Source organism: Brachyhypopomus gauderio, chromosome 20, assembly GCF_052324685.1.
Source record: "Brachyhypopomus gauderio isolate BG-103 chromosome 20, BGAUD_0.2, whole genome shotgun sequence".
NCBI classification, from domain to species: Eukaryota; Metazoa; Chordata; class Actinopteri; order Gymnotiformes; family Hypopomidae; genus Brachyhypopomus; species Brachyhypopomus gauderio.
The window spans coordinates 14,552,010-14,576,590 of NC_135230.1; the positions used below are offsets into that span (position 1 = coordinate 14,552,010).

At 45.0% G+C, this 24,581-nt stretch overlaps 2 protein-coding genes and 1 long non-coding RNA gene across 5 annotated transcripts; 1 reads left to right on the forward strand and 2 right to left on the reverse strand.

Annotated features, from left to right (window-relative positions):
• Positions 1–1,683: 1,683 nt before the first annotated feature.
• Positions 1,684–19,289, reverse strand: LOC143484031 (putative ribonuclease ZC3H12C). 2 transcript variants are annotated; one of them, XM_076982470.1, is made up of 6 exons: positions 19,029–19,289; positions 9,185–9,989; positions 7,633–7,772; positions 7,053–7,287; positions 6,782–6,888; positions 1,684–6,152 (listed from the first exon to the last, which is right to left on the reverse strand). In XM_076982470.1, exons 2-6 carry the CDS (start codon positions 9,892–9,894, stop codon positions 4,669–4,671), a joined length of 2,676 nt encoding a protein of 891 aa, XP_076838585.1. In that variant the 5' UTR covers positions 9,895–9,989; positions 19,029–19,289; the 3' UTR covers positions 1,684–4,668. The 2 variants fall into 2 exon arrangements, with proteins under 2 accessions (XP_076838585.1, XP_076838586.1); XM_076982471.1 differs by lacking the exon at positions 19,029–19,289 and adding an exon at positions 13,189–13,288.
• Positions 18,482–21,101, forward strand: LOC143484034 (uncharacterized). Its single transcript, XR_013122527.1, has 2 exons — positions 18,482–18,762; positions 19,805–21,101. It is a non-coding gene; the product is annotated as an uncharacterized LOC143484034 (long non-coding RNA).
• On the reverse strand, positions 19,545–23,736 carry LOC143484033 (interleukin-1 receptor type 1-like). Of its 2 annotated transcripts, XM_076982472.1 has the most exons (10): positions 23,421–23,736; positions 23,041–23,239; positions 22,796–22,964; positions 22,473–22,629; positions 21,934–21,993; positions 21,717–21,846; positions 21,239–21,381; positions 20,866–20,994; positions 20,518–20,688; positions 19,545–20,148 (listed from the first exon to the last, which is right to left on the reverse strand). In XM_076982472.1, the coding sequence occupies exons 1-10, from the start codon at positions 23,482–23,484 to the stop codon at positions 19,817–19,819; spliced, it is 1,554 nt and encodes a 517-aa protein (XP_076838587.1). In that variant the 5' UTR covers positions 23,485–23,736; the 3' UTR covers positions 19,545–19,816. The 2 variants fall into 2 exon arrangements, with proteins under 2 accessions (XP_076838587.1, XP_076838588.1); XM_076982473.1 differs by lacking the exon at positions 23,421–23,736 and having other exon boundaries at positions 22,796–22,959; positions 23,041–23,172.
• Between the last annotated feature and the right edge of the window lie 845 nt (positions 23,737–24,581).

The window sequence follows — 24,581 nt, forward strand, 5'->3', positions numbered from 1 at the left end:
CTTTTATGCTTTATTTTATAAAAGGTAAACTACCATTCATAAACTGTTCACTTTGAACTGTTTGAATTTTACAAGTATCCCAGAAATTTCTATTTATTCAGAGTCTGTAAAATGTGAATCCACCTGGTCTCAGGATAGAACTCAATGGGGTGGGAGAGAGAGAGAGAACGAAAGATGCTTGGAGTCGAGTTACATGTGGAGTTGATGTAGAGGTTTCATTCTCTGAATGTTGCACCCTTAAGGAAGGAGGCTTGTTCTACAAGTAGGCCTGTCACGATAACAATTTTCATAACGATATATTGTCCCAGAAATTATCGCGATAAACGATAATATCACAGTGGCTCCGCCCGTGCGCGAGGGCGTCGCGCGCTGTCGATTCACGAGGTTGTGCACCTCTCAAATTTTGTTACTTCGCGTGCGCCGCGCCTCAGCGCAATGAACAAAGTCATGTTTGCAGGATTCATACACGTTTAAAAGGTGGAATTCAAGCACTTGTACGTCACTTTAAAGGTCCATTTCAATAATACCCAGCACGTTAAACGTAATTAAGTTAAATCTTTATATATATACTCGAAATAATTCGCTTTTTATCACATTATTTAATGGATGTTTATTTTCAAAACGCCCAATCTTAACGTCTTCACGTTCTCTCATGTTTCGTCCTCGAATTACAAAAGGCTCGTATTTGTTAACGTAATACAAGAGAACCGTTCAGTCAGACAGATATTTGTTGTGAAATGAACAAATTTCAGCACTTTTCAAACCTGAAACACAAAAGCAATATTAAAGTTCGTCAGGTAAATGTTCATTCCCCCGTTTTTGAGGGGTGTTTCTTATACTACCACATATCGTTTCGAACAACACTGCAAAGAAAAGCAAGTATAAACGCTACCACCGTTCGCGGAGGTAGGCGGAGTCGCTCGCTACGGTCACTATAATAAACAACCACTAAATAATGTGATAAAAAGATTATTTATATATTTTAGTAAAAAAATAATCGTACGATAAGTCGATAATGTAATTATCGCGACAGGCCTATCTACAATGTCTGGATTTTAGCTGAGCAAACTGTAGAAGTAACTCCTCAGCCTTAGAATTGCAAGCGAGTCCCACCCAATGTCTCCCAAGGAACCTTATTAAAGCTTAAGCACAGCTTAATTAAATGGAAACAGTTTAATGTAGAAGGTAGAAATAGGACTGTACAGTATTCTCAGTTATGACTGAGAAGTGTAAATTGTGTGTGTGTATATATATATATATATATATATATATATATATATATATATATATATATATATATATATATATATATATATATGCACGCATGCCACACCTGACTAAATACATGTCCTAAATCTAATGGATTATGCCTACATTTGTTTACAAGACAAATATAATTTGGGAAAGGTGTTCTATATGAATTTGTTCTCAATCCACATACATGTGCACACCACAACACACACTCAGCAAAGTTTTATATCATAACTTTAGTGTGTCTTCAGGATGGAAAGCTGCTTAACAGAATATAGGATTGTTGCTTCTAAAAATGTAATAGTTTATTAGAGCATTACATGTTTTCTTTCATTGGTTCCGCATTTTCCCTGTTAAGTTGGGGGGAAAAAAGGAGATATGTCCAAACTTGTGACTGGTTGTGTGTGTGTATATATATATATATATATATATATATATATATATATATATATATATACACACACACACACATATATACATACACACAACTTAAAAACATGACATTTTATGTTTGAATTTTGAAACTGAGAATTTCATGTCCTTATAAATGTTTAATAAAAACACATTTGAAATCTCCATGGTATGCAGCAATAAATTCCCCAAGATGATCGCACACATTGTTGACATGATCCAAAACTATTTCTCCCCTCTCTCCCACAACATAATCTCTTCTGATTCCAAAAAAAAAAAGACTATCTGCTTTGACCAACAAAATCATTCAGTCTTTCAAATTCTAACACTCACTAGATCACTGCTTACTTTGGTCCTTAAGCATAAAGCCTACATTATCATAAAGAAATATCACTGGAAAGTTCCAACACATCTACGTTCCAAAGAGCAAGACGGGTGGTAATGGGTCACGGTAGTCCACACCGCCACCGCAGCGCACTGGTGCTTTGACTAAGCAAACAGACAGACTTGTACATGAGGGAGAAAGGCATGACAACAGCACGGCAACATGTTTTGACATCACAATGAGAAACAACTCGTCTTTAATATAAATACACACACTAATTATATATATAAGTGTATATATATAAAATGAGAAAACTGGTGCCACTTTACATAAGGTGCCCCTAACACGGGTGTATGTGCGCCCAGAAAGAACAGCGATTCTGTATTGTTATGCAGATACACTGGTGTTAAGGACGTCCTTGCTGTAAAGCCGGCCCTGAAAACTCGTAAGCTGAACATGGTTCAGATTATTCAGATGTGTCTTAAGCACAATGCCATGCAGAGGCATTTACTCTATGCCCACACCACTGCCAACAGTGGCACACGGTGCCACCTGGACAGTGGGAAGGCTCTTCTTTTTTTTTTTTCTTCAAAATAAAAGTGCTCCTAACAAAATAGATTTCAGGCAGCATTTTACCCAGATCGTTTCATGTAGCATTTCTGCGTCTTGAGCCAGTCCTCCTTAAATGCATCCAATAACATTCTGTCATAATTGCTTATGGGTATGTTGAACAGGCCTGAGGGATCACTTTCTCACAGCCAAATCTGAAGCTGCCAGGGCACGTCTTCCCCAAACATGCCACAGCACAGTAATCACTCGTACGGTTCAGCAACCATCAAGACAATCATTCACCATATAAATATACTCCTTACACTGCAGAATTTTGGGGAAACAGCCCAGGACAGTACCAATCAGTACAAATTCACCAAAAAAATAGCAAATCTAATAGTTCTGCAAAAACTGGAATATCTACGTTCACACCCAAGTAACCCAATTTTTTAATTCTAGGTATAGACCATAAATAACTTTTGCTTTCAAAGAAAATAAATAAATAAAATAGGACATATGTTAATCACCGTGATACCCTACTTTCTTTTAAAAGATGCATTTTATGCTCTTCGTAGCCCACAAAAAGGAACATCTCAAACGTTTTCCTTGAAGTAATGATAAAATGTTGCCAAAATATCTCTTAAATTACTCAAGTACTACTTATTGTACATGTTTGTGAATATATTTCCATAGATTATATGTATATAAACGTCTTTGATTTTAAGTTAAAAAGATACAATTTGTATCAACGAGGACAGGTATTCTCTGGCTACCACAAGGTCACGTCAGGAACAGATACAAATGATTTCAAAAGACTCGATACCTGGATAGGAAGTACTGGAGCATATGACCTCACAAAGCTTTTACCCAATCAGGAGCACCTCTTGACTGCTTGATGAGGACCAGGATGAAGATGACACAAGTACTGATAATAGCATGCACCCATATGCAAAGCCAGAGACGTCCCTTACTAAAACTAAGGTACGCAGACAGGGCTGGTGGCACCCATCTCAAAAACACTACACCTGTGGCTACAATCGGACCATGGATGAGTTTCACCAAATTCAGCTTAAAACACACCCCTTTTGGGAGACTCTGCCATTGTATCTTATAACACTGTAAAGTTTACCAGAAAAAACCTTCCACCCAAGTCCCCATACATACAGGCAAGCACACAGTCACACATCCAGACATTAATAGACATATCTGTCTGGAACAGAACAAAATGGCAAAAGCTTAAAGAAAACCTGTAGGAAACCGAAAATCGTAATAATTTAACACAGTAATAGTAACACGAAATAATACTCAGTAAAATAATACTTCACTGGGCTAAAGACTCGTGTGTTTCCCCAAGGAACCAATCCTTCATGATTCGAATAAAAACTGGTTAAGGGGAAAGGAGATTTTGAGGGACACCGAAAAAATTAAATAGCCTAGCATGTCAAGCGAGAGTAAGCATTGGATCACAAAGACAGTGAAAGGCCAGAGAAATGTGGGAATGTGTTTGGACAAAGAAAATAACTTCCATTGCCATGAAGAAAGAAGACAGGGTCCTGCCCCTACATCCACACTGGTTCTGGTAGATTCCTTCTTGTAGGTTTCTGCATATATGACCCCATTGTCTGCCTCATCCTCATCGTAATTGTTGACGCCTACACTTTATTTGGCCTTCCATCAGCTTTTGATTGATTGCCATAAGTTACCAAAATGTTTTAGAATTTGATAAACAGCAATAAAAAAAAGTGCCCTGTGAATCAGTACATGCTCACCTGAACATAACCGTCAACATAAAGCAAAACCTTACAGGAAATATACAGACCAAAAATAAATAATCCACACACACATCAGCACACATTCACACCTCAGGTAGATAAATTGCTACTACAGCTGATCTGGTCCCACAGACAGACAACAACTGTATTACACAGGGAGTCCCAGGATGAGATGGCTGGACCCTGCTGCAGGTATTATTGCAGGTTTCCATCCAACCTTCATGGAACTTCTCAACAGAAGCACTGTGGAGCTTCTGCCGCAGATGCGTCAGTATTCCTCAGGAAACATAAGTCAGCCGAACATCTAAAAATCCATCTGCTACAGTAAAAAAAAGAAGAAAAAAACCAGAGAGGGGGCCTTCAGTACCCGGATTGGCTCTTCTCTGCCAAGATGGCGGCGGCCAGCTGTTGGGCGTCCGTCACGTGGGGGTACCGCGCCATAACCAGGCGCACCAGCTCTGTGGGGAAGATGTTGCACAGGTTGACGAACACCTTCTCGCGTACCTCCTGGTATCGGCTGAGAGCCGGAGGCTCGTGGTGCGGGTGGGGCAGGGGGTGGGGGGAGTGTGACGGGTGAGGAGGAGGAGGAGGAGTAGGAGGAAGGGCGCCCCGTCCCCAGGGTGCCCGCCATGCCTGCTCGCGGTTCTCTGGAAGGCTCTGGAAGGTGAAGGGCTCGTAGCAAGGCTGTGGCAGCTGCCTGCAGTACTGATCCCAGCCGGCCACTCGATCCTGGCCCGGGTAGGGCTTCCGGGGCATCAGAGGCGAGGGCTCGTACAGCCTGGAGTCAGACACGCTGTCCAGGCGCGTGGACGCCAGGGCTCGGCCCAGCGGGGAGCTCTGAGGGTGGGGGCTTCGCTGCGGTACAGGAGGGTAGTCTCCAGGGCAGCTGGACCGGCCGCCCACCATCGGATGCTGAGGCTGTGGGGCGGCGAAGGGCAGCGGGTGCTCGAAGTGGCCGTCCGGCAGCGGGTCATCCTGCGCGAAGCCGTGCGCGCGGACCATGGCGTGGCGGTACGGCGCTGGGGAGAGCACGCGGCCCTGGTGGGGGGGAGGCGGATACTGCCTGCGGTGGTGGTGGTGGCTGAGGGGGTGCGCGGGGAGGTGGTGGAGGTGTTGAGGAGGAGGAGGAGGATGGTGGTGGTGGTGGTGGTGGTGGTGGTGGCACTTGAGCCCGTCGTCCAGCAGCGACTCGGGGGAGCTCATGCACGAGCGCTCGGCGTGGCCCGCCGTGCCGTACGAGTCGGAGCTGCCGCTGCCCTCGCTGCTGCAGTCTGACGCTACCGAGCTGATCCGCGGGTCGCAGTCCGCCGGGAAATGCCGCTCCGGGCTGCGCTGGGAGGACACGGCGAGGCCGGAATAGGCGCGGACCATGGTGTAGTAGCTGAGGTCCGGGGACTCGCAGGTAGGGTAGGAGTCCGTCTGGGCGAGGCCAGGCGCCACGTGGCCTTTGGAAGGGCAGGCGCCGTGCTCTCTCGGGTCTTGCGGGTAACTGTGGCAGGAGGGCGGCGGGCCGCCCGGGGCCAACGCGGGGGCCGACGCAGGGCCGCTCCGAGGTGGCTCCGATTTGCCTTTGGAGCTCAGCTTGTCCTCCACGTCGCTGTAGGACAGAGCGCGGACGCTGGGGTCCGACTGCCTCTTGGAGTGCGGCCGCTTGCCCTCGCCTGCTTTATCGGAGCGCGAGCCCCCGGGGACACTGTGGCTCTTCACCAGGCCTGATTCCGCCACGCCTTTGGCTGCAGAGGTCTTGGCGCTGGCTCGGAGCTCGTCGGCCACGGCGCGCTGTGGCTGGGTGCCGCGTTCCGGGTGGTAGAACTTGCACTTGTGCCCGTAAGTGCACTTCTTTCCTAAAGGAGATATAAGAGTTTGGCAATACTGGCGATACAGAAGAACCCTGTTCCCAATAATGCCAGCAGCTAGCGAGGGTAGCAGTTAGCGTACACAACCTCCCCAACAGCAGTAGTTCTCAGACTGAGTGGCATATGGGTGACTTATTCCCTTTATGTGTGGTTAAAGAAATAAATATGTTCAATATGTGTTCAAAATATGCTTGCATAATTCATAAGTAAGCAGTCATTCATATTTTTTTCATGATAAATCCACCACTGTAGAGAAGTTTGCCATGTCATGTTGTTTACAATGACAATAATCATTGGAAAAAAAGATATCAGAATAATTTAAATAATAATAATACATCAGGACCCATATTGTCCATCACAAAAATAAATAAATTTCTCTATAATGAATTTCTCTATAATGAAAATGAAATCATTTTACATTACTTTGTCTACTTCTAAATGAACAAATTACGGTAGATATGTTAAAAGATCAGTGGAATTCCCTTAAGTGTCATGCGTGTTTATAGACAGAGCGTCTCAGTATTGATGTACTCAGAATATCCCAGATGAAATCTGGTGAAAGTTGTGAAGATACACACAGTGGATGACGGCAGTATGTGAACTGTACAGGGATTTACCATATGGACAAGGCTGCTTCTTGTGCTCGGGGATTATGGGCCTTTTCCTCAAGAAATTCTCCAGACTGGGCCCGTGGCGACCCAGAGGATCATCAGGGGGCATGAACCTTGACGGGGCACATTTTAATCAGACACCGTATTTAATCAGACACCTCCGCTATAAAACATCTCCACAATCATTTTTTAAACACAGTAAATGCGATTTCCACCATGACGGCTGTTTGATTAGCAGCAAACAAAATGGCGAGTCGTCATCGTAGGGGACACTCACTTATCGTTGACGAACGAGTACATGAGAAGCCGTTCGTCGATGAACTTCTTCCACTCTGGTTTCTCCACAGCCAGGTCCCTGTAGTTGTCGTTGGAGACAATGATGCCGTCTGACTCGTAAGCGAGCTTGACGATGAACCTGTCGTCGTAGCACACCACCCTGCGGCCCTGGACTCGGCGGGAGGGCGTGAACACCAAGATCTTGTCCTTCTCCAGCCTCCTCAAGATCTCCTGATCTAAAAGGAAGAAGGAAATAGGCCGTTTTGTTTCTATATAATCCATCGTGGAATTTGAGCTCTGCTGTGAACGTCTTAGTCTAACTCCCCCAAGTTCACCAACAGGAGGCAGTGGTAAACGCAGTGTGTTTGAGGACGTGTCCTGCCATTGTTAGGAAACCTCAGTTACAAAGGAATCATAGGTCTGCCGTAAATGGGAATTATCTGGAGCTTTATAAAGTGTAGAAAAAGTAAGGAGAGCAGGTGTGAAGTTAGTCAGCGCCACAAGAATCATGGGTGAGGAGTAGAGAGGTGGTCTTCAGCTGTTCTAAAGGGTGGGTGAGAGGTGTCATGGGCGGGGCTTGCCTGTGATGAGAGCATCTGGGCGGGACTGCTCCTTCCTCCAGGCCGGCACAAACACCGTGATGTCTTTGTGGCCACGCTCCACGAACCAATCCACGGCCAGCTGAATGCCCTGGCAGGAAAACACCTCCTTGTTGCCATGGCTGTAGGATCGAGAGGCGGAGAGACAGACGGAGAGCGATAAAGCACGAGATGCTAGTGGAGACGTGCCGGGGCTAAATCTCAACACGAAGTTGGGACAGTCCTTAAGAGCAGCACATGAGAGGATCTGGAGTGAGATGTGCCAGTTTAATGTGAAGCAGTTTAACAGTGTTTGTCCCCACATGGTGAACAGACTCCTCCAGTGATGAGACCTTGAATGCCAGCTGTTTCGTGCACGTGAGCATTAACGAAAGGTCTCAGAATGTCAGGAGTTTAACTCAACTGTCCCATCAAGGTTGAGTCATGATAAAGTAGCTCATATTCACAAGGTTTGAACAAGGGAAGGGAAATTGCAGGTGAATGGCTGATCACACAATATAATGAAATTGAGTTTCAGCATTTTTCATTTTAATTCCTCTTTTCAACTTTATTCGAGGGCAAGTAACACATTGCACAATAAAAGCCCCTTCCTCCATCCTGAGAGAGGGCAGCAGTGAAGAGCTCCATCTGACCAGTTTGACTAGACCTCTGCACATGTAAATCATGGAAGCAATAAAATGCAAATTAAGGCTTTTATAGTACACAGGAGGCAGTGATTACTAGCCATCATGAAGAGGCTAAGCTAATCCACAGCTGCTACACGATCACCCCAACCAGGAAAAAAATATCAAATCTTTTACCGTGCAAAGCACTTCCATTACACGCATGACTCCATGCTTAATAATTCCGCTCTGGGCTTTGTTCTTCATCACCTACAACTAAGAACCTGTTTCGCTGTAGGGACCAGTGGTTCTGGTTGTGTACGCAGTAACCATAACGACCACATCGCTACATGAGCACGGTTCGGCCCAGAGCGCTCATACATGCACTAGTGAGTTAGTTAACAGATAGTTAACCACGCTCAGAGCCACGGAACCGTTCAGGTGGGCGGGCTTAATGACGTAAAGAGTCACCAATTGGTTCTCCGCAAACAAAGGTAAGCCGCTTATTGTAGCCTTCGTCATGTTGTTTTTGATTATGTCTTGCATACAGGCACAAAATAAAGACTAAAATCAGTCACAGTAACATTTCCTGGCCCTCATTTCCAGAACACTTGAAGAAAAGAAACCATAACTGGTTCCTAAAACACATACAAAACAAGACTTCATGACCTAGCAATTTGTTTTTGTGGTTTTGGTAGGCATGTGCAACACTCCTTTGACATATTTTCTTTATGCTGAGATTAACAAAATAATCTAACATGCATTATTAAGCTCAGAAGCCCAACACAACAGACAAGAGTATCACAACACTCTGGATGTAAGGCAGTCATTGAAATCTGGTGGGTGTGTGCTGAGAGTAAAGTATAATGATTATGGAATACAACGAATGTGATGAATGAATGAATATGAATGTTTTACTCCTCGAGTCTCACCTCATGGCTACGTTGCTTCCGTCCACCACAATAGGCCGTAAATTATCTTTGTCATCCAGGAGAGATGGAGACTCAGACCGCCGTGAATCAATCGAGTCTGAAAAACTACACGCCGAAGAACACGAAGAACCAGAAGATGCCAGGGACGAAGACGTGGACATGGACGAAGTCTGTGCGCCATCGCTGTCCGACTTGCCGAGTTTGACCAGCTCACCCAGGATGTCGTTGATCAGCGCTTCCGGCCCGAGTTTCCTCAGAACCAGACGGACCAAGTCCTCGGCGTAACCAAGCTTCAGTGCGAACTCCACCTTGGTCTGGTACTCCTTGAGGGCGTCGACGGGGCCTGGCTTCTCTGCCGGGGCATCAGGCAGTCCCGGCGAATCCAGATCCAGACACGGAGAGCGGCAGAGCGGCGGGTGGCTGGAGCGCGCCGACCCGTCGCTCAGTCCTTCTCTTGGGACCAGTCCACCGCGCCGCTCCAGCTCGGCATCGGACGCGCTGCTCTCCTCCGAGTCACCTTGGGACAAGGGCGTGGGCTTTCTGGTGCAGGGGGCTGAGTCTTCGGCAGCGTCCGACGAACCCCCGTCCATCCTGGGACCGGCATCGGCGCCAGCCTGCCGGTCCACGGCCTTCACGTGGAGGTAGTCCAGATCCAGTCCCAGGTCAAGGATGCGGCCTGTTCCATCATCCAGATGGTCCTTCAGGCCCATGAAGCTGTCACAGACATTCAGCGCCGTGCTGCCGACCCCTGCTGACCTCTGCCCTGTCTGCTAATCGTCCCTCAGACTGCCGTGGTCGTATGACCCTAGGACGGAAGAGGGACAAAGACATTAGACTGACAAACTAGGACAGCAGCGAAGTAGTCAGGCACTCCTGCAGTTGAACCCTAATCCAGCACACCTTCAGGAAGAGCCAAATGTTTCAACCAAATGTGGAAAATGTTCAATGTCGGCATTTTAAAAAGTACACCGGGTCTCCTAGAGGTCGTTAGTAACAATATGTCACCACTGGGTGGTGTGGTGACAACAGGAAGCTGGATCAGTGATCAAAAGGAAAAGGAAATGGCCAGACATATGAGGTCACTCATGGGTCGAGCCGTATGCAATATTAAGAACATTTTCCTTTGTGTTTGTAGGAGACCAGATAGAGGTGGCTACTGCTAATCTTATTACACAGATACAAACCTCTGCATTTACAGGTTTATCTGTGATATGATCTATATTTTTGATTTTAATTTTTTTATTCACATAAAAATCTCTCCTAAACAAACAGGTACGCTTGTAGATTTGCCATTACCCAACTAAAAGTCACAACACGTAAGACTGACATCTCCTTATATGACATCATGAGAACTTCAACTGTTCTCTGTTCAACTGTTTCAGGGGAGAAAAGCATTAAGTAGCAAGTCCAAGTTAAGCTGACTGACTGCACGCACGTGTTAACAGGCTACGCTCGCTCATAAAACATAGCAAAGGGTTACACAGATAAGCAGGAAGTGGCTGGACGCTAACGGTTTTTTATGGGGGGGGGGGGGGGGGGACAAGCTGCCTGGCAACCATCCAGTCATTGCTAGGCTGCTGAAAGAATGCCCCTTCCAAATGCCACAGCAGAGCTGGAATAATTTGGTCCAGTCCAACAAAAGAAGTGAATGTAGAGGGTTTTGGGGAGGTGGCGGGGGCTCAAGTGTGTCTGACTTCTTCTCTATAAAAGAGCCAGACTATTATTCTGATGGCTCCCCACAGCACACAGGCAGGTTATAAGCAAACGGGTTTGTAGCATAGGGGCAAGCAGTTACAGCAGTTTTGTTTGGAGGACAGAAAATGTCCTGTATATATATGCCTGTATATATGCTTATAAAAGAGACAAAACAACAACAGGTGGGGTGGGGTGGGGTGGGGGTGGGGGGGGGGGGGTTAACTATAAATAAATTAAACATTCTAATGTAAAAAAAAAAAAAAAGAAAAAAAACAACAATAGAAGAAGTGATATGGTGCAAAAGCTGAAAACCTTTCTAGAATATTCTGTCCAGGCCAACTCACTTCCTTCTTCACAGTTAGCTTATGCAAAACAGTGAGAAGTGAAACTGCTCAAGACGATGCAGGCACACCGGGAAAGATAACGGCACAGTCCAGAACAACAGAGTGAACTGCAGCTAAGCACGTGTGCAGCTGTTAGAAATACAACGTCTGCGGGTGTGCACTTCATTACTGTTTAGACACTATTTAGACATTAAGTGTTTAAATTCTACCACTGCATGTTTTTTTAAAGTAAATAAAAATGTAAGGATATTTGACTGCAAAATATTTTCTTGGATTGATTTCTGAGAGAGAAAGAAAAAGAACATGACAAAAGTAGAAAAAATGGTCAGTGTGGTTGACATTGCTATAGGAACCATTGCTATAGGAACCATTGCTATAGGAACCATTGCTATAGGAAACTTTGCTTTAGGAACTGAGTGATGGAGAATACTAGGTTAAAATGTTTGTTCCCAAAAAATACTAAAGCTGACATGATTAAAACCACGTATACTTGTCCACCCCTCAGTCTGAGTCTCAGAGAGCTGTGAAGAGGGGTCAGACGCCCTGGACATGGATCACTGCTTCACTTCTGTGTTTCATTTGTTGGCATTTTTTAAACTCTGCCAGTGAGGCACTGCGGTCCAAGCACGTGTCACTAATGAAGCGGTAATGAATATGTAACACATGTCGTTTGGCTGGAGAGTGTGTGTGTGTGGGTGGGAGTTTGGGTGTGCGCATGTGGGCACGCGGAAGAGAACACACACACACACACACACACACACACACAGCCGGCCAGAGGGAGAGAGTGGTGGTCCCTGAGGTACTGTGTGTTTGTGTGTGTCCCTGAAGGGCCCTGGCTGATATTGTGAGGCGGAGATAGTACTGTGCTGTCTGCAAAGCTACTGGCTGAGACATAAGGGTGGGCGGGGCCATCATGCGGGTTGCAGAGACACAGCCAGCAGGGCAACAGATGTCTGCTGAGCCCGGGGGGGGGGGGGGGGGGGGGGGGGGGAGCAACTGGTGTCCCCCCCTCCTGCTTCTACCACAGCGTTCAATGGAACAGCCAGTTGCATATTCTCCGCTGCCTGAGGTCACGTGACATAAAGGGAAACCTCATCTTAACCCTAGAGAGCAAACATCCCCCCTCTCTGCGTTAACGTAACGGCAGTGCAGACCGCCGATGCCCCCCACACACACCACGGCTCCACCCACCCCGCCCCACCAACCCTGAGGTCTGTGCTGTTAACCCCTTCCAAACCACCAGCGTCTTCGGTCTTCATGCTAATGAATGAGACGCTATTGAAATGTTTCGTCTGTTTCTACAGTTTGCCGTAGTTAAAGAGAAGGTGAAGTGACAAAGATTCGTCTGAAACCTAAACTAAAAAGAACGTTCTATGGCGAATCACATTCCAATTTACTCCAATCCAAGGAATCAAATCGTGCCCAGGAAACAATCCCAGGGGTTTGTGAACTACAGTGAACAGCTAGTGGAGGTGTTGTAGTCACTCAAGAGTCAAAATGAACAAGTGTAGTTTTTGCAAAGGCCCCAGTACAATTAGTGTAAGCGATGCCAGATATTTCTGAGGAAGTACTTGCATTCATGTTTCTAAATGTACATGATGGGCTACCCGAGTATAAAATACGTACAAGACAAATAAATGACTTGAATGAAGTGATTTAACAGATGTCAGCCACAACTGGGCACAACTCTCGTTTTATGATTAAATGAAAGCATCTGTCATAAAAAAAAAAAAGGATATGCAAACGTAGCACACCACCTGCAACTCAGAGGGGGACACTCACAGAGTGGAGTAGGGACTGTACTGTGCTAATGTGCTAATGTTTTCAGACCACACACACACACAAACACACTGGTGTGCATATCACATTCTACAAAAGGCTTGACTGAATTATCCTAACGTAGCAAAACATACACATTTCCCCAACCAAATCATGCACGTGAGTACGAGAGGGAGAGTCACTCACCGCCAGCCCGGAGCACAGTCCCAACAGGACACAGGGATGTTCCTTCAAATGCATGAAGTAAAAATTATCGATCCGGCATCAGGAACCCCCCCCCCCCCCCCCCCCACCAGATTGTCTCGTTCGACGGTAAGATTCCTGTATCTGGAGCTCTACCTCCTCCAAAAGGAAGACCAGCAGGAGGCAGACTGCCGAGCTTGCCGTGTGCCGGGCCCGCTGACACCCAGACCCGCTGCAGTAGGGACGCTGGACCGTAGACCTTTCCCTACAGAAGGCGTTTGGGACAATGAGAGCGAGAGCAGATGGAGGTACAATGTCTACCATTTCCCCCATTAGCGAGTCACTGTCCACCGACCAATGGGAGAGCGCGGAGCTCACAATGGGACACGCGCGCTCAAACACACACACACACACGCGCGCGCACACACACGCCCGCCCGCCCGCCCGCCCGCCCGCGCAAACCAGGGGAGCCGTGCAGATAAGCTAGTGGCTGTCATTCCAAAAGGTCTTCCCCTCACGCGGCCCATGAATCAGCGAAGGGGTGTGTGTGGCCAACAATGGGCCCCCACACAAAAGGAGCTTCAGCAGCTGCAGCACGAGGCCCCGGTCATTGGGGAGCGGGACGTCAGTGGGAAGCACCTGGCTAGTTGCGGGACCGCAGTGGTTCACTCCTCTTTGTTGTGTTTTTTTTTCTTTTTTCTTCCCTCTTTGACTGGAGGCTAAGGGGAGAGGGGGGGGGGACACAGGGTCATAGCCAGACAATAGACCAAATTATGTTAAAAGCATTGCGTGATGCTTAGAAAGAGGGAGCTGGAAGAAAGGGAGAATGAGGGAGGGAGGGAGAGAGAGAGAGAGAGAGAGAGAGAGAGAGAGAGAGGGAGTGTGCACGCTAGTGTTGGGGGGGCAAGGCGCGTGTGTGTGTGTGTGTGTGGGGGGGGGGGGGGGGGGGGTCTGAACAACTAAACACAATAAGTCACTCAGTGTGCCCTAGGAAAAAAAAGGATATCTTCATTGTTGAGACACACGTCCAGAAAATGCCTTTTGAGAAAGGAGAGGCCAGCACGGTGGAACTTCAAGGACCAGATGACTGGCTGTTTCTGTCAGGTCAGGTCGAGCACCGTTCGCTCACACAAATCTGCACGCGGCGATTATTCTACAACACGCACAGACCCGCCGACACATGTGCAGGGCTTCTAGCCGATCGCTTCATCTGTGGGACATCCAATAACAGTTCTGCCTGGAGAGCCAGGACCCGATGGGCCACACTCGGTACATCAGCACCACCTTATCTGTGGCTGTTCACTACACAGACTCATACCAGAGCGACTAAGGCCACAAGATCATAGATAATATTAAAGTGGGCCTTAGCAAGCCAGACAGAATTCAGTGCACCGCTATTATATAACATATGTTATGAAATGAGATTTTCCGACTTTTGAAAAATACATTTTGGGAGAAAAATTAACATTTACTGGGGAACATTAACTGGCTTAATTTGCATATACACACTCTGCCCGACAATGTTAGAAATGGACACCCGCAGAAGTCTAAGATTGTCAGGTGTCATTAATCCCTAAACTATTTTTTTATTTTAATGGCCTGAAAATCCCTTAACATAAAAAGGTATTGTAAATCAAGCCGAACATGCCGTGTAGGTAATAGGTTCAATGATAACGGAACAATACTCTTGATCACAAAACGGTCCTTGTGTGTGTGTGTGTGTGTGTGTGTGTGTGTGTGTGTGTGTGTGTGTGTGTGTGTGTGTGTGTGTGTGTGTGTGTGTGTGTGTGTGTGTGTGTGTGTGTGTGTGTGTAATCTAGCCAAGTGGCAGTTCGTTGCGGATGAGTTGCTGCAATCCGCCAACAGTGCTGCAAAAACCAAACCAAACAAAACAAAACAAATATTTGGACAGAACAATTTCAAAACGTGGGATGCCAAGAAACGCCGGAGAGCTGGGGAGCAGCGGCCGAGTCTGCTGTGGCCTGGCGAGCAGCTTGACTTGTGGTGACTTTCTAATTGATCCAGCTGCCTGAGGGTCAGCTCGCTGACGGCCATCTGCTCTGTGGGCCGAAGTAAACAGGTGTCTTCGTGACAACAACTGCTGGAGGCAACCGGATGGTCCTGACTCGTTGGCTCACGCCTGGATTTGACTGATCTGACACAAATGTGGAGCAGCGTTTGATGTTGGACCTAGTACATCTGACCACAAACACAGTTGCTATCTCTCTTTTTTATTGATTGAGACTGTAGAAGAAAGTTGCTTGACTGCTCGTATATTAAAGGATATGGAATGTGAGGGCTTGCTACTCATATGACCACTAGTAACAACTACAGTAATAATAGTAAAAACAATTATAATAATTATTATTATTATATATATTTATATATGTATATAAATAATAACACAACTGCCAAGCTCCAGGGATATTCAAAGCATTAATCTATATATAACATTATTACTCTTAACATGCTCTTAAAATGCCCAGTACTTTGACAGGTTACTGAAAATGTATTATTCTTCTGAATCACATCTTCCCTCATAGCTGAATGTATCCAAATGACCCCCAGGTCCTGACACTGATGCATTTGTGCTGTAGCACCATGATTTTTTCCACTTAAGCTACCACTAGCAAATATATCATGCCCAAATTAACTCCCCCCCCCCCCCCCCCCCCCCCCCCCAAAAAAAAAAACCTTGTGTCGAAGACAATGGATAAATGGGTCAGGGGTGGTGGCCCACTCTGACCCTCACAAAGGCCAGCTGAGATGGCCACGGCAAAGACAGGGAGGGATAAACTTCCATATCCCATTTAGTCTGCAGCTCTGCTCCAATCAAAGGAGGAGCAGAAGGGGGCCTTATGTCCGGCCTCTACCACTGACATGGCCCTCTGGCACGGGGACGACCCCCCCCCCACCGACCCCCCCCACCCCCGCCACATCACACATGACCCTCCGCACCAAGCTCACGCCAGCAGCTGTAGGCGCAGTGTCTCACCGGACCGGTTGCACCCAGGAGAACAGGGCGAGGGTGTTAACACCGACATCTGAACTAACACACCCACCCCTGCTTCACGCGTGTTCCTGGGTATTCACCGGGGTAAAGCATGTAAACTGTAGGCTACCGCTTTCTCCAGAACGGCTGTGGTAAGCCACTACAAATCTAATATGCAGAAGCACTGAGAAAAGTCAAGTAGCTTAGGCAATGTAATTCAAAGACTGAACTAGACCACTGTGCACCGAGACTCTGTAGCTCTGGACTGTCTGATGATGTGTTAAGTGTTCAGAACTACAACGTTTCTGTAGTAGAAGCTAGTTACTCTATACTCAGCTATTCTACTCTATACGTATTAGCTACTTTCAGAAAAGTCGCATGATTGAAATCATGATTTTATTATGGTCAAAATCCATTTTATTGTGATCTTTATTGCACAAGTGAACTGTAGAAATGAGGATACGGGAGAGGACAATTAAGTTATCCCATAATACAATATTATATCAAAGAAGCTCTATGAGATGATATGATTCCATCATGAGTCAGAACCGTGAAGGGATGAGAGCATATGCTTCAAGCTTAATCAAAACTGAATTAACTGCATCCCTAAACTTTACAGAAGCCAACATTTGACATTTTAGGTTCACCTTAAAAAGCAAATCTTTAATCGTTCACACATCCACTTGAACTAGGATGGATTGCCCGTATTGTTCACGTTTTCATCTAATGCTTATTAACTACCCTAATGGCCCAATGGCCCATAAAAAGGGCCATACCCTAATGGCCCAATGGCCCATAAAAAGGGCCATACCCTAATGGCCCAATGGCCCATAAAAAGGGCCATACCCTAATGGCCCAATGACCCATAAAAAGGGCCATACCCTAATGGCCCATAAAAAGGGCCTTACCCTAATGGCCCACGAGCACCCGGATTACTCTATTCCACGCTACCTGAACAGCCAATTTGGCATTGTAGCACACTGCAGATTATCCTTCGCTTTAGCAAAAGCTCTGCCTGCTCTCCGAATTCCAGCCCTTCAATTCTGCCTAAGTAATGAAGACGGATTGTGCGGCACAGACCGAGTCTGTGACGTAGGACGGCTCTGTGGAGCAGCAGAAGGGCAACGCCATGCTCCGGGGCCCAGGGTGAGACCTCACAGGCTGGCTAAGAATGAAGAGATGGTCCCTCAAGGGATGGGGGCCAGCTGTTAGGCCACAGGCCCAGACACCATCCCCAGCCAGCACGTCCCATTGTACGCCTGGGCCTCACCTCAAACCTTTCACTGGGCCATGGTCACGTCTGAAAGGGGGAGGGGGGGCCCCCTCACAGCTGACTAGGCAAGTATGGAAACCCAGTGGGACACAGACGCACGCAGTCGGGGCTTCGGCATGCAATCTGTCTCCACAGCTCACGTGGACGGGAGATGGTAAGTCAGGCCAAAGTACAAGGCAGGAATATCCGGAAAATAGAAACAGAGTCCAGTGTTGTCCAAAGCAATGTGCAAATGTTTCTGAGGAGCTGCTTGGCACAACTTCTTAAAGGAACTGAGGAAAGTGTCTTGGGGACCGGATATAAATGAGCAGCATATCTGAACCTGATACTACACAAGCTAACTGAACGACACAACCAACCACACATTACAATTTAAAAAATAAAATAAATTACTCCTGTTGCTTGTCCTGTGGTTATAGTAATAGCAAACTCAAAACAAAAACAGACAGTCAAGTAAAACTAAAACTGCTACTTTTAAAAACAACAATAATAGATACCCTGCAAAACCAGTTTATTTACTAAATGAGTGTTTCCACCACATGAGAATAAAACTGCCCTTACGAGGAGGCATCAGGGTGAGTGTGGTCCACACACTGGTCTCTGTCTAACACGGTCAGTCCTGTTTCAGTTCAAACTGTCTTACATTTCTCAATGCCTGATTCACTTAAATCGTGCAAATTCACGGAGCAGCACCATTTTGTCTCGAAAGAGACCAGATACATCTGAAAAGAACAGACCTGGGTTAATATGGGGAAAGTACACAGACAGTGCGTTAGAAGGAAAACACTTCCCATCCGAGTCGACCCCGTTTAAACTTTATTGGCGCATAAATTTCAGGATATTTTTTAAACGACCCACGAGAAACACCTGCGTACATGAGCTGGAAACGCTTGAGAAGAACTGACAACCGCCTGTGAAAAATATACGCAATTTGTTTGTTTTTTTTTTTTCGTTTTTAATACACGCCAAACTCTTACTCGTCGATCATAATAAATGACCTAAACTAGGTTTGCACATCGTGGCCATGAAGCCCAAGAGGGCTGGATACCACAGCGCCACAAGGCACGGTTCTGTACCACCATGCCCCTTTGGGTCTTCCGGTTCGCCACACAGCTCTTAGGACACGTCTGCAAAATAATAAATTAACGAAAAGGGCGGAATGATCAGTAACGATTAAACCAAGCCGAACAAAACGGGGGCTGCCAGAAACGAGCCCGCATTTAAGATCATCGTGTGGGGAGGCAGCTACCCCGCCGTCCCAGTGATCCAGACCCAGTTTTACTATCCTTGTTCAATTCGGCGTGAGCTCGTCGTAAGTGTTACAAATATATATTGATTTGGCACAACACGCCGAACAATAAACGTGTATATAGCTGAACAAGCCAGGATAACGTCCCGCATGTGCAAAAATGAAGTTTTGCCCGCTGCCGGACCGAGAGAGGAGAATTTTTCCAATTTGAACCGAACGAAAGCGGATATCGAAACGTTACTTGTAAAAAACGCCAACCTTAAATTTTTAAGTGTATTTACCGCCTCGGACACACGTGAGACTAAACGGCTATTTTAAAAAAGACATACCGTGTTTGCGGTGCATCATCGAGGGAGCTAGAAGCTAGCTAGCCAGCGCTAGCTACACCAGTGTACTGCAGCTAGCCCTGCCCCTACAGTCCCTGGACGCTGCCCAGATCTGGTCAGACACCTGCCGGGCTCAACACTGCACCCAGGAGGAAACGAACAGACGGTCGCACCTCACCGTGCCCAAAGAAAGAAAGAAAGAAAGAAATACATGCCTAGACAAACAGAGAGGCAAATAGTGGTAGATAGAGAGGTATGCTGTTGAGGAAGACCTTTATTCGTGTATGTTACCTTGCATTACTTGTGTTTACTTTGTTTCCTTTTTTTGTCTTGTGATTTCAAGTATTTTTTTAGGCCTTTAAAGGACAAGTTTGAATATTACAAAGTGCTTTGTCTTACTTTTGTCATAGGATAGTGATTTTTAAAAAGCTGCCCCCCAAAATGTCACTCACTTTAATATTTAAGTGATACATTCAAGAAAAATAAGACTACTAATGAAGAAAACCCCAGACGACAACCTCTAGGAATCACGTTTAATCTTAGTTATTCTTTTTTTCTGACAGTATAAAACCATGTAGCAAAACAATTCAGTGAAACGTTGTTACACTCTCTTCCTATTTAACAAAATGTTCCATGTTGCATTTTAACAGAAAGAGGAAACAGGACGTCAGATGCGTGGGCTAAATCACATGGTGTGAATTTATTCTAGTTTGCTCTTCAACCTTAGGCACAGACCTATGCTGAATTCATTTCTGGCGTATATCTCTGCCCCTGTCCAGATGAAGGCCTCCTCAGGTCATGCGATATCTCAGCTGCTTCCAGAAACGGCCACTGGGTCGCGCTGTCGGGCTCCACCTCAGCACACTCAGCGACCTAACGGCCTGGAGGCACTCTGGCAGCAGCGAGTAGTCGACGTTCTTTTCTCCCTCAACCAGAATGACTGGGACGCGGCACTGAGCAATGGCGGAACAGAGGTCCTCGCACTGCGAGGCGTTCAGCATGTCTCGGCCTTGGCTGATCGGAACCAAGGCCTGGTTTTCCTGGTTGGCTGGACTCAATCTGTGCAGGATGAGCACCACTGTTCTGCTCTGACCTATGACGTCAGTCATGGCAGCAAGATTCACTGCAGGCAAAATAAAATCTATTATCATGACAGCACACTGTCCAAAAAAACACCAAACTACAATGCTTCACTTTCCACATATAATTAGTTATAGTAGTTATACTAACTAGTTAGAGTTACTGCCTACAGTATGACTAGTTATATTAGTTTTGCTGTGACTGGTCCAGCCATACTTGATTCTGAACATTAGGAGAACAGTCAGTGATGACCAATTATCAAAGCAAATCGTGAAATGGCAGCAAGCAAGAAGACACGTGATTAAACTCAAGTTGCAACAGCAGCATTGCTCGCTGAGGAAAACGATGTATTTAAAAGTCTCGTAATCCATTCTGCGTACGCCATACAGCCCACAGCACGGAGGTGGCGTACCCTCATCGTCCGTATCATCGCGGCCGTGTATGAAGAGCCTGATGTTGTGCTGCTGCTCCAGGACTTCAGGCAGGAGTCTCAGGGCCAAGTCCTCCACCCTGGAGGAACCGGGGCCGTGGCCAGGATAACACGACACATATGCGTCGTACGCTTTCCCGTCGTCATTGGCAGCTATACAAGAGTTAAATAATCAGTGGTGTCATTTACGTATTAAGTGTACAATATTGTTACTAAAGGAAAATGCAAGATCTTGCTGAAATGTTGTGTATTTATTACACATAAATGCAACATTTAAATGTGTTATGTTTATATTTACTATTTTGTCAGTGAAGATGGCAGTTCCCTTACCTTTGCCTGTGCCAGCCAGATCATGGTAGGCTAAGATTATATCTGCTTTAAACACCATGAACAGCACAGTAACCACAACCACAACAAGGACACTAACAATCAGAACGATCTGGATGGTGTTATCATCATCTAAGGAGGGAGAAAGTGAATAAACAAAATTGGGTCTGTAATTGCAAGAATTACTTTATAGAATCTGATTGTGAGTATAAACACAAAATAAATTATATTAACACTGACTGATATGTAGCATTTATTTTTCTATGGCTCAGAGGCCGTTGGACTGTTATGCTCCTATAAAACAATCTACATTTTTAGCATTTTTTGTTGTTGTTTGTTTGTATGTTTGTTTTCTGTTATGTTTTGCGATCCTTACCTTGTCTGAGATGAACCACACCCATATCCTCTCCGCTGGGATTGCGGACAATGCACTTAAAAATCACTCCAAAGAACTCCGGAAGAACTTCAGGAATGATCAGTGTGGAATGACCATAAACATTATTGTCATCCTTCCTCTCACTGTCAATTGAGGGGGAAAAAAAGATTTTTCAACACAAATACATTTTTAAGGTTGAATTTTTAAGGTTGCAAAATATGCTCAATAGTGTGCACAGGTCTTGGTGGGTCATCCACAGAAATTATGTTTAAATATACCATGCAAACCACGTGTGTGTGTGTGTGTGTGTGTAGCTTGTGCATACAAACAAATGTTTACTGCCTAGATTAAAGGCTTAGATAAAGACTTTTGCATGGTGATGTGTGTTATTTGTGGTAAAAAAAATTCCTTTTTGAAATCAAAGCTTTCTGTACAACTTTCGTGCAATTTAATGTCTAAGTATAAAGAAATTGCTCACAAGGTCACATTCTCATGAATCTGTGGATATGTCCAAGTATAAGAGTCATTTATAGTCCAATACATTGACGTTTCGCTCCTTGTATCTTCTGTACCAATGAATACAATACAATCCAACTTCATTCTCTCACCTGTAACAGGAGACAGAACAAATAGATGCTACAACATAAATCGATGTTTGCAGACGTTTTCATCCAGTGCATCCAGTGGTGAATTACCTGGCTTGACGTGTACAGTGTTGTCACGAGGGGATATCACCTCAGGCTTTTTCTGAGTCTCTGAAAAAATGTAAAAAGGCATATCTATAATTTTAATTTAATACTACACTCCTACTCCAAACTTGTAGCCTATGAATGACGTTTGTTACATATTTAATGGAAACTTGAAACACAAGTACGTATTCCGAGCATTTGATTTAAAATCGAAACCTTATTTTTCTAAATCATGAAGAGCGCATCACAACAAAGGTCACAGGATTCAACTGTAGCCCAGTGTTGATGTGGAATCTGTGAAACCTCCTCCAACTGGTCTATCCCCTTGCATTTTTTGTCATGTAAATTTTCATTTGAAAGTAGGCTGAGACCAAGATTTGTTTTTCAAAAGGCCCATGTGTTCTTGCACTCTCAGCAAAATGTGATTTCAGATGTTGCACCACAAAATACAGTAATATCATATTAAATAACTTGAAAATTTGAGTATTTTAAAGTGCATAAGTCTGAAACACAATAAAACACATAAATAAAATACAAAAACTCACCATCACCGTTTATCACGGCGATCTTAGTAGTGAGAGAAGCAGTGTAGTTTTTCCCAGCATATTTGAAGATGACCATACAGGTATAGTTCCCCATGTCACTCATGGACATGTTAAAAAAGCTAATTTCATGGCCCTCCAAGCCTGTAGATTTGCAGTCCTGTAAAATATTGTAACAGAACTTAGTATCTTTAAAACTAGTGCCCAGTTTGCCTCCCATCTCCCGTCCGACAACTGATGGGTTAATATGACACAAGGAGAGAGATCCAGTCAGATTCTTTCATATTTAATATATAAACCGTCGTCCGCAGGCGATAATGCCTTACCTTCCACAAGTGCACCTGCAATAGTTGTCCCGATGTCGGAATTTCTTCAGCACAGGAAAAATTGAAGTTGGATCCCCGCCATGCCACCTTGAACATGTTGGGACTCGGACAAGATCCACTTTCAACAGAGAGGAACACTACTGTTTCCATGGACACAGAGGAGTCTGTGCTGTTGAAAATAGATTTCGGAGTCACTTCAGTAGCTTACAAACTCTAAGCTTTGTATATATATATATATTGTTTACCTTCTACATCTGTAAGTACCGCTGTCTGACGATACTGTGCTTAAAAGCCAAATCGAACTTCCCTGGAATTTGATTCGTGGCGTTTCTTTTAGTGTTTTGTTATCCTTGGTCCAAATGTACGTTACATTTTCTCCATGCTGATCTGGATCACATAAGAGCAGGAAAGCATGGCCCTGGACAGCGTACATCACCGGCATGCCTGTGAAAGCAGTGTTTAAAAATGAAAAGGAAAAGAAAAAGAAAGAAAAGACCTCCAGAATTGCATTCAAATCACCCGACAATTTTGTCACCCGGTATTTTGTCAGGCACAGTTGGCAACCCAAATTTACACACAGGCCTACTTCAAAATGTTACATATTATATTATATCATTTCACTTACCTCTGCATTTGGACAGTGGGACAGACAAAGACCAACTCAAAAGAAACAAGAAGACACCTGTCATTTTGTTCTTGAAAACAAAAAAACTCAAAAACAGAACGCGACGTTTTTAGCTGTATGACTGTAATCCAACATATCTTGTGTTCCTTTACACAGACCCTGTAAGACTAAATGTAGAAAATACAGAAGTTACGATTCCTATGAGGTCTTATAATGCGTCTGTTGGACAGACATCCTCTGCTGTTACAATGACTCTTAAAAATGTTTTTGTAAACAGAGGGAAGTTCCGCAGGAGATTTAGAGACCACAGGAGATTTTTTTGCTCCAAAATCGACTGCTGTATAGGCTCACAGAAGCTTAAAATCATCCATAAGGAATATAAATCTGTTTTGTCAACTAAGCAAAAATTGGAAACATTTTGGTGTTTACACACAAAGTATCTGGAAAAGCTCATTTCTGCTTTTGTGCTTTTTTGTTATTTAAAGTGTCAACTGTAATGTAAATTTGTTGTTTCTGAAAAATGTCCAAGTTGCACTTAACCATGGAACACAGCTGGATATCATTTTGCCCTCGATTTATGCTTGGTTAAAATGTACTTGCAGTAGTCTGAAATTGTTAGAGTAACAAAACATTGGCTGTAAATACAGCCTGAGTAATTTATTTGCTTATGCTTATACTGTCTGATCAGAGTATAAGGCCTGTATCGACATTAACACTGATTGTGAATGCTGTTGCCTCTCGGTAAAGGAGTAATTCCTGAAAAAATCAAGTCAAGAGGCACGTCAAGATTGGGGCAACACATGGGCTATGTTGAGAGTTCCACCAAGGGTAATTTCATACACCAAGGACTGGAGAATGTATGTCAGTCAGAACACCAACACAAGTCAGTAATGCCTCAGCAGGTTAATATCAGCACATGAACATGTGACAACCTCAGTCAAACTCCTCACTAACTTTGCCAACTCATGCTACATTGCCTGACCCTTTCACACATTAGAAACTACATCCTATATCCTACATATCCTAGGATATTAAAATATATAGGAATATATTTATATCCTATACAGCCTGTGCCTCTATTCTATTTTCTACTTAAATCTCAGAACATGAGACAGCCAGCCAAACGAGAAAAAGGATTTTGAAGGATCTGCTTCTGCTTCT

Bases quoted from the DNA above. Each gene is read 5' to 3' on its own strand.
- LOC143484033 (XM_076982472.1), bottom strand. From the start codon at position 23,484: ATGACAGGTGTCTTCTTGTTTCTTTTGAGTTGGTCTTTGTCTGTCCCA. The intron at 22,965-23,040 runs GTAAACAATATA...TATTTTCAACAG, and splicing joins GGTACTTACAGATGTAGAAG to CACAGACTCCTCTGTGTCCA. The intron at 20,995-21,238 runs GTAAGGATCGCA...CTCCCTCCTTAG, and splicing joins TGTGGTTCATCTCAGACAAG to ATGATGATAACACCATCCAG.
- LOC143484031 (XM_076982470.1), bottom strand. From the start codon at position 9,894: ATGGGCCTGAAGGACCATCTGGATGATGGAACAGGCCGCATCCTTGAC. The intron at 7,773-9,184 runs GTGAGACTCGAG...TCGATCCTACAG, and splicing joins GGAAGCAACGTAGCCATGAG to CCATGGCAACAAGGAGGTGT. The intron at 6,153-6,781 runs GTAAATCCCTGT...TATCTCCTTTAG, and splicing joins GAAGCAGCCTTGTCCATATG to GAAAGAAGTGCACTTACGGG.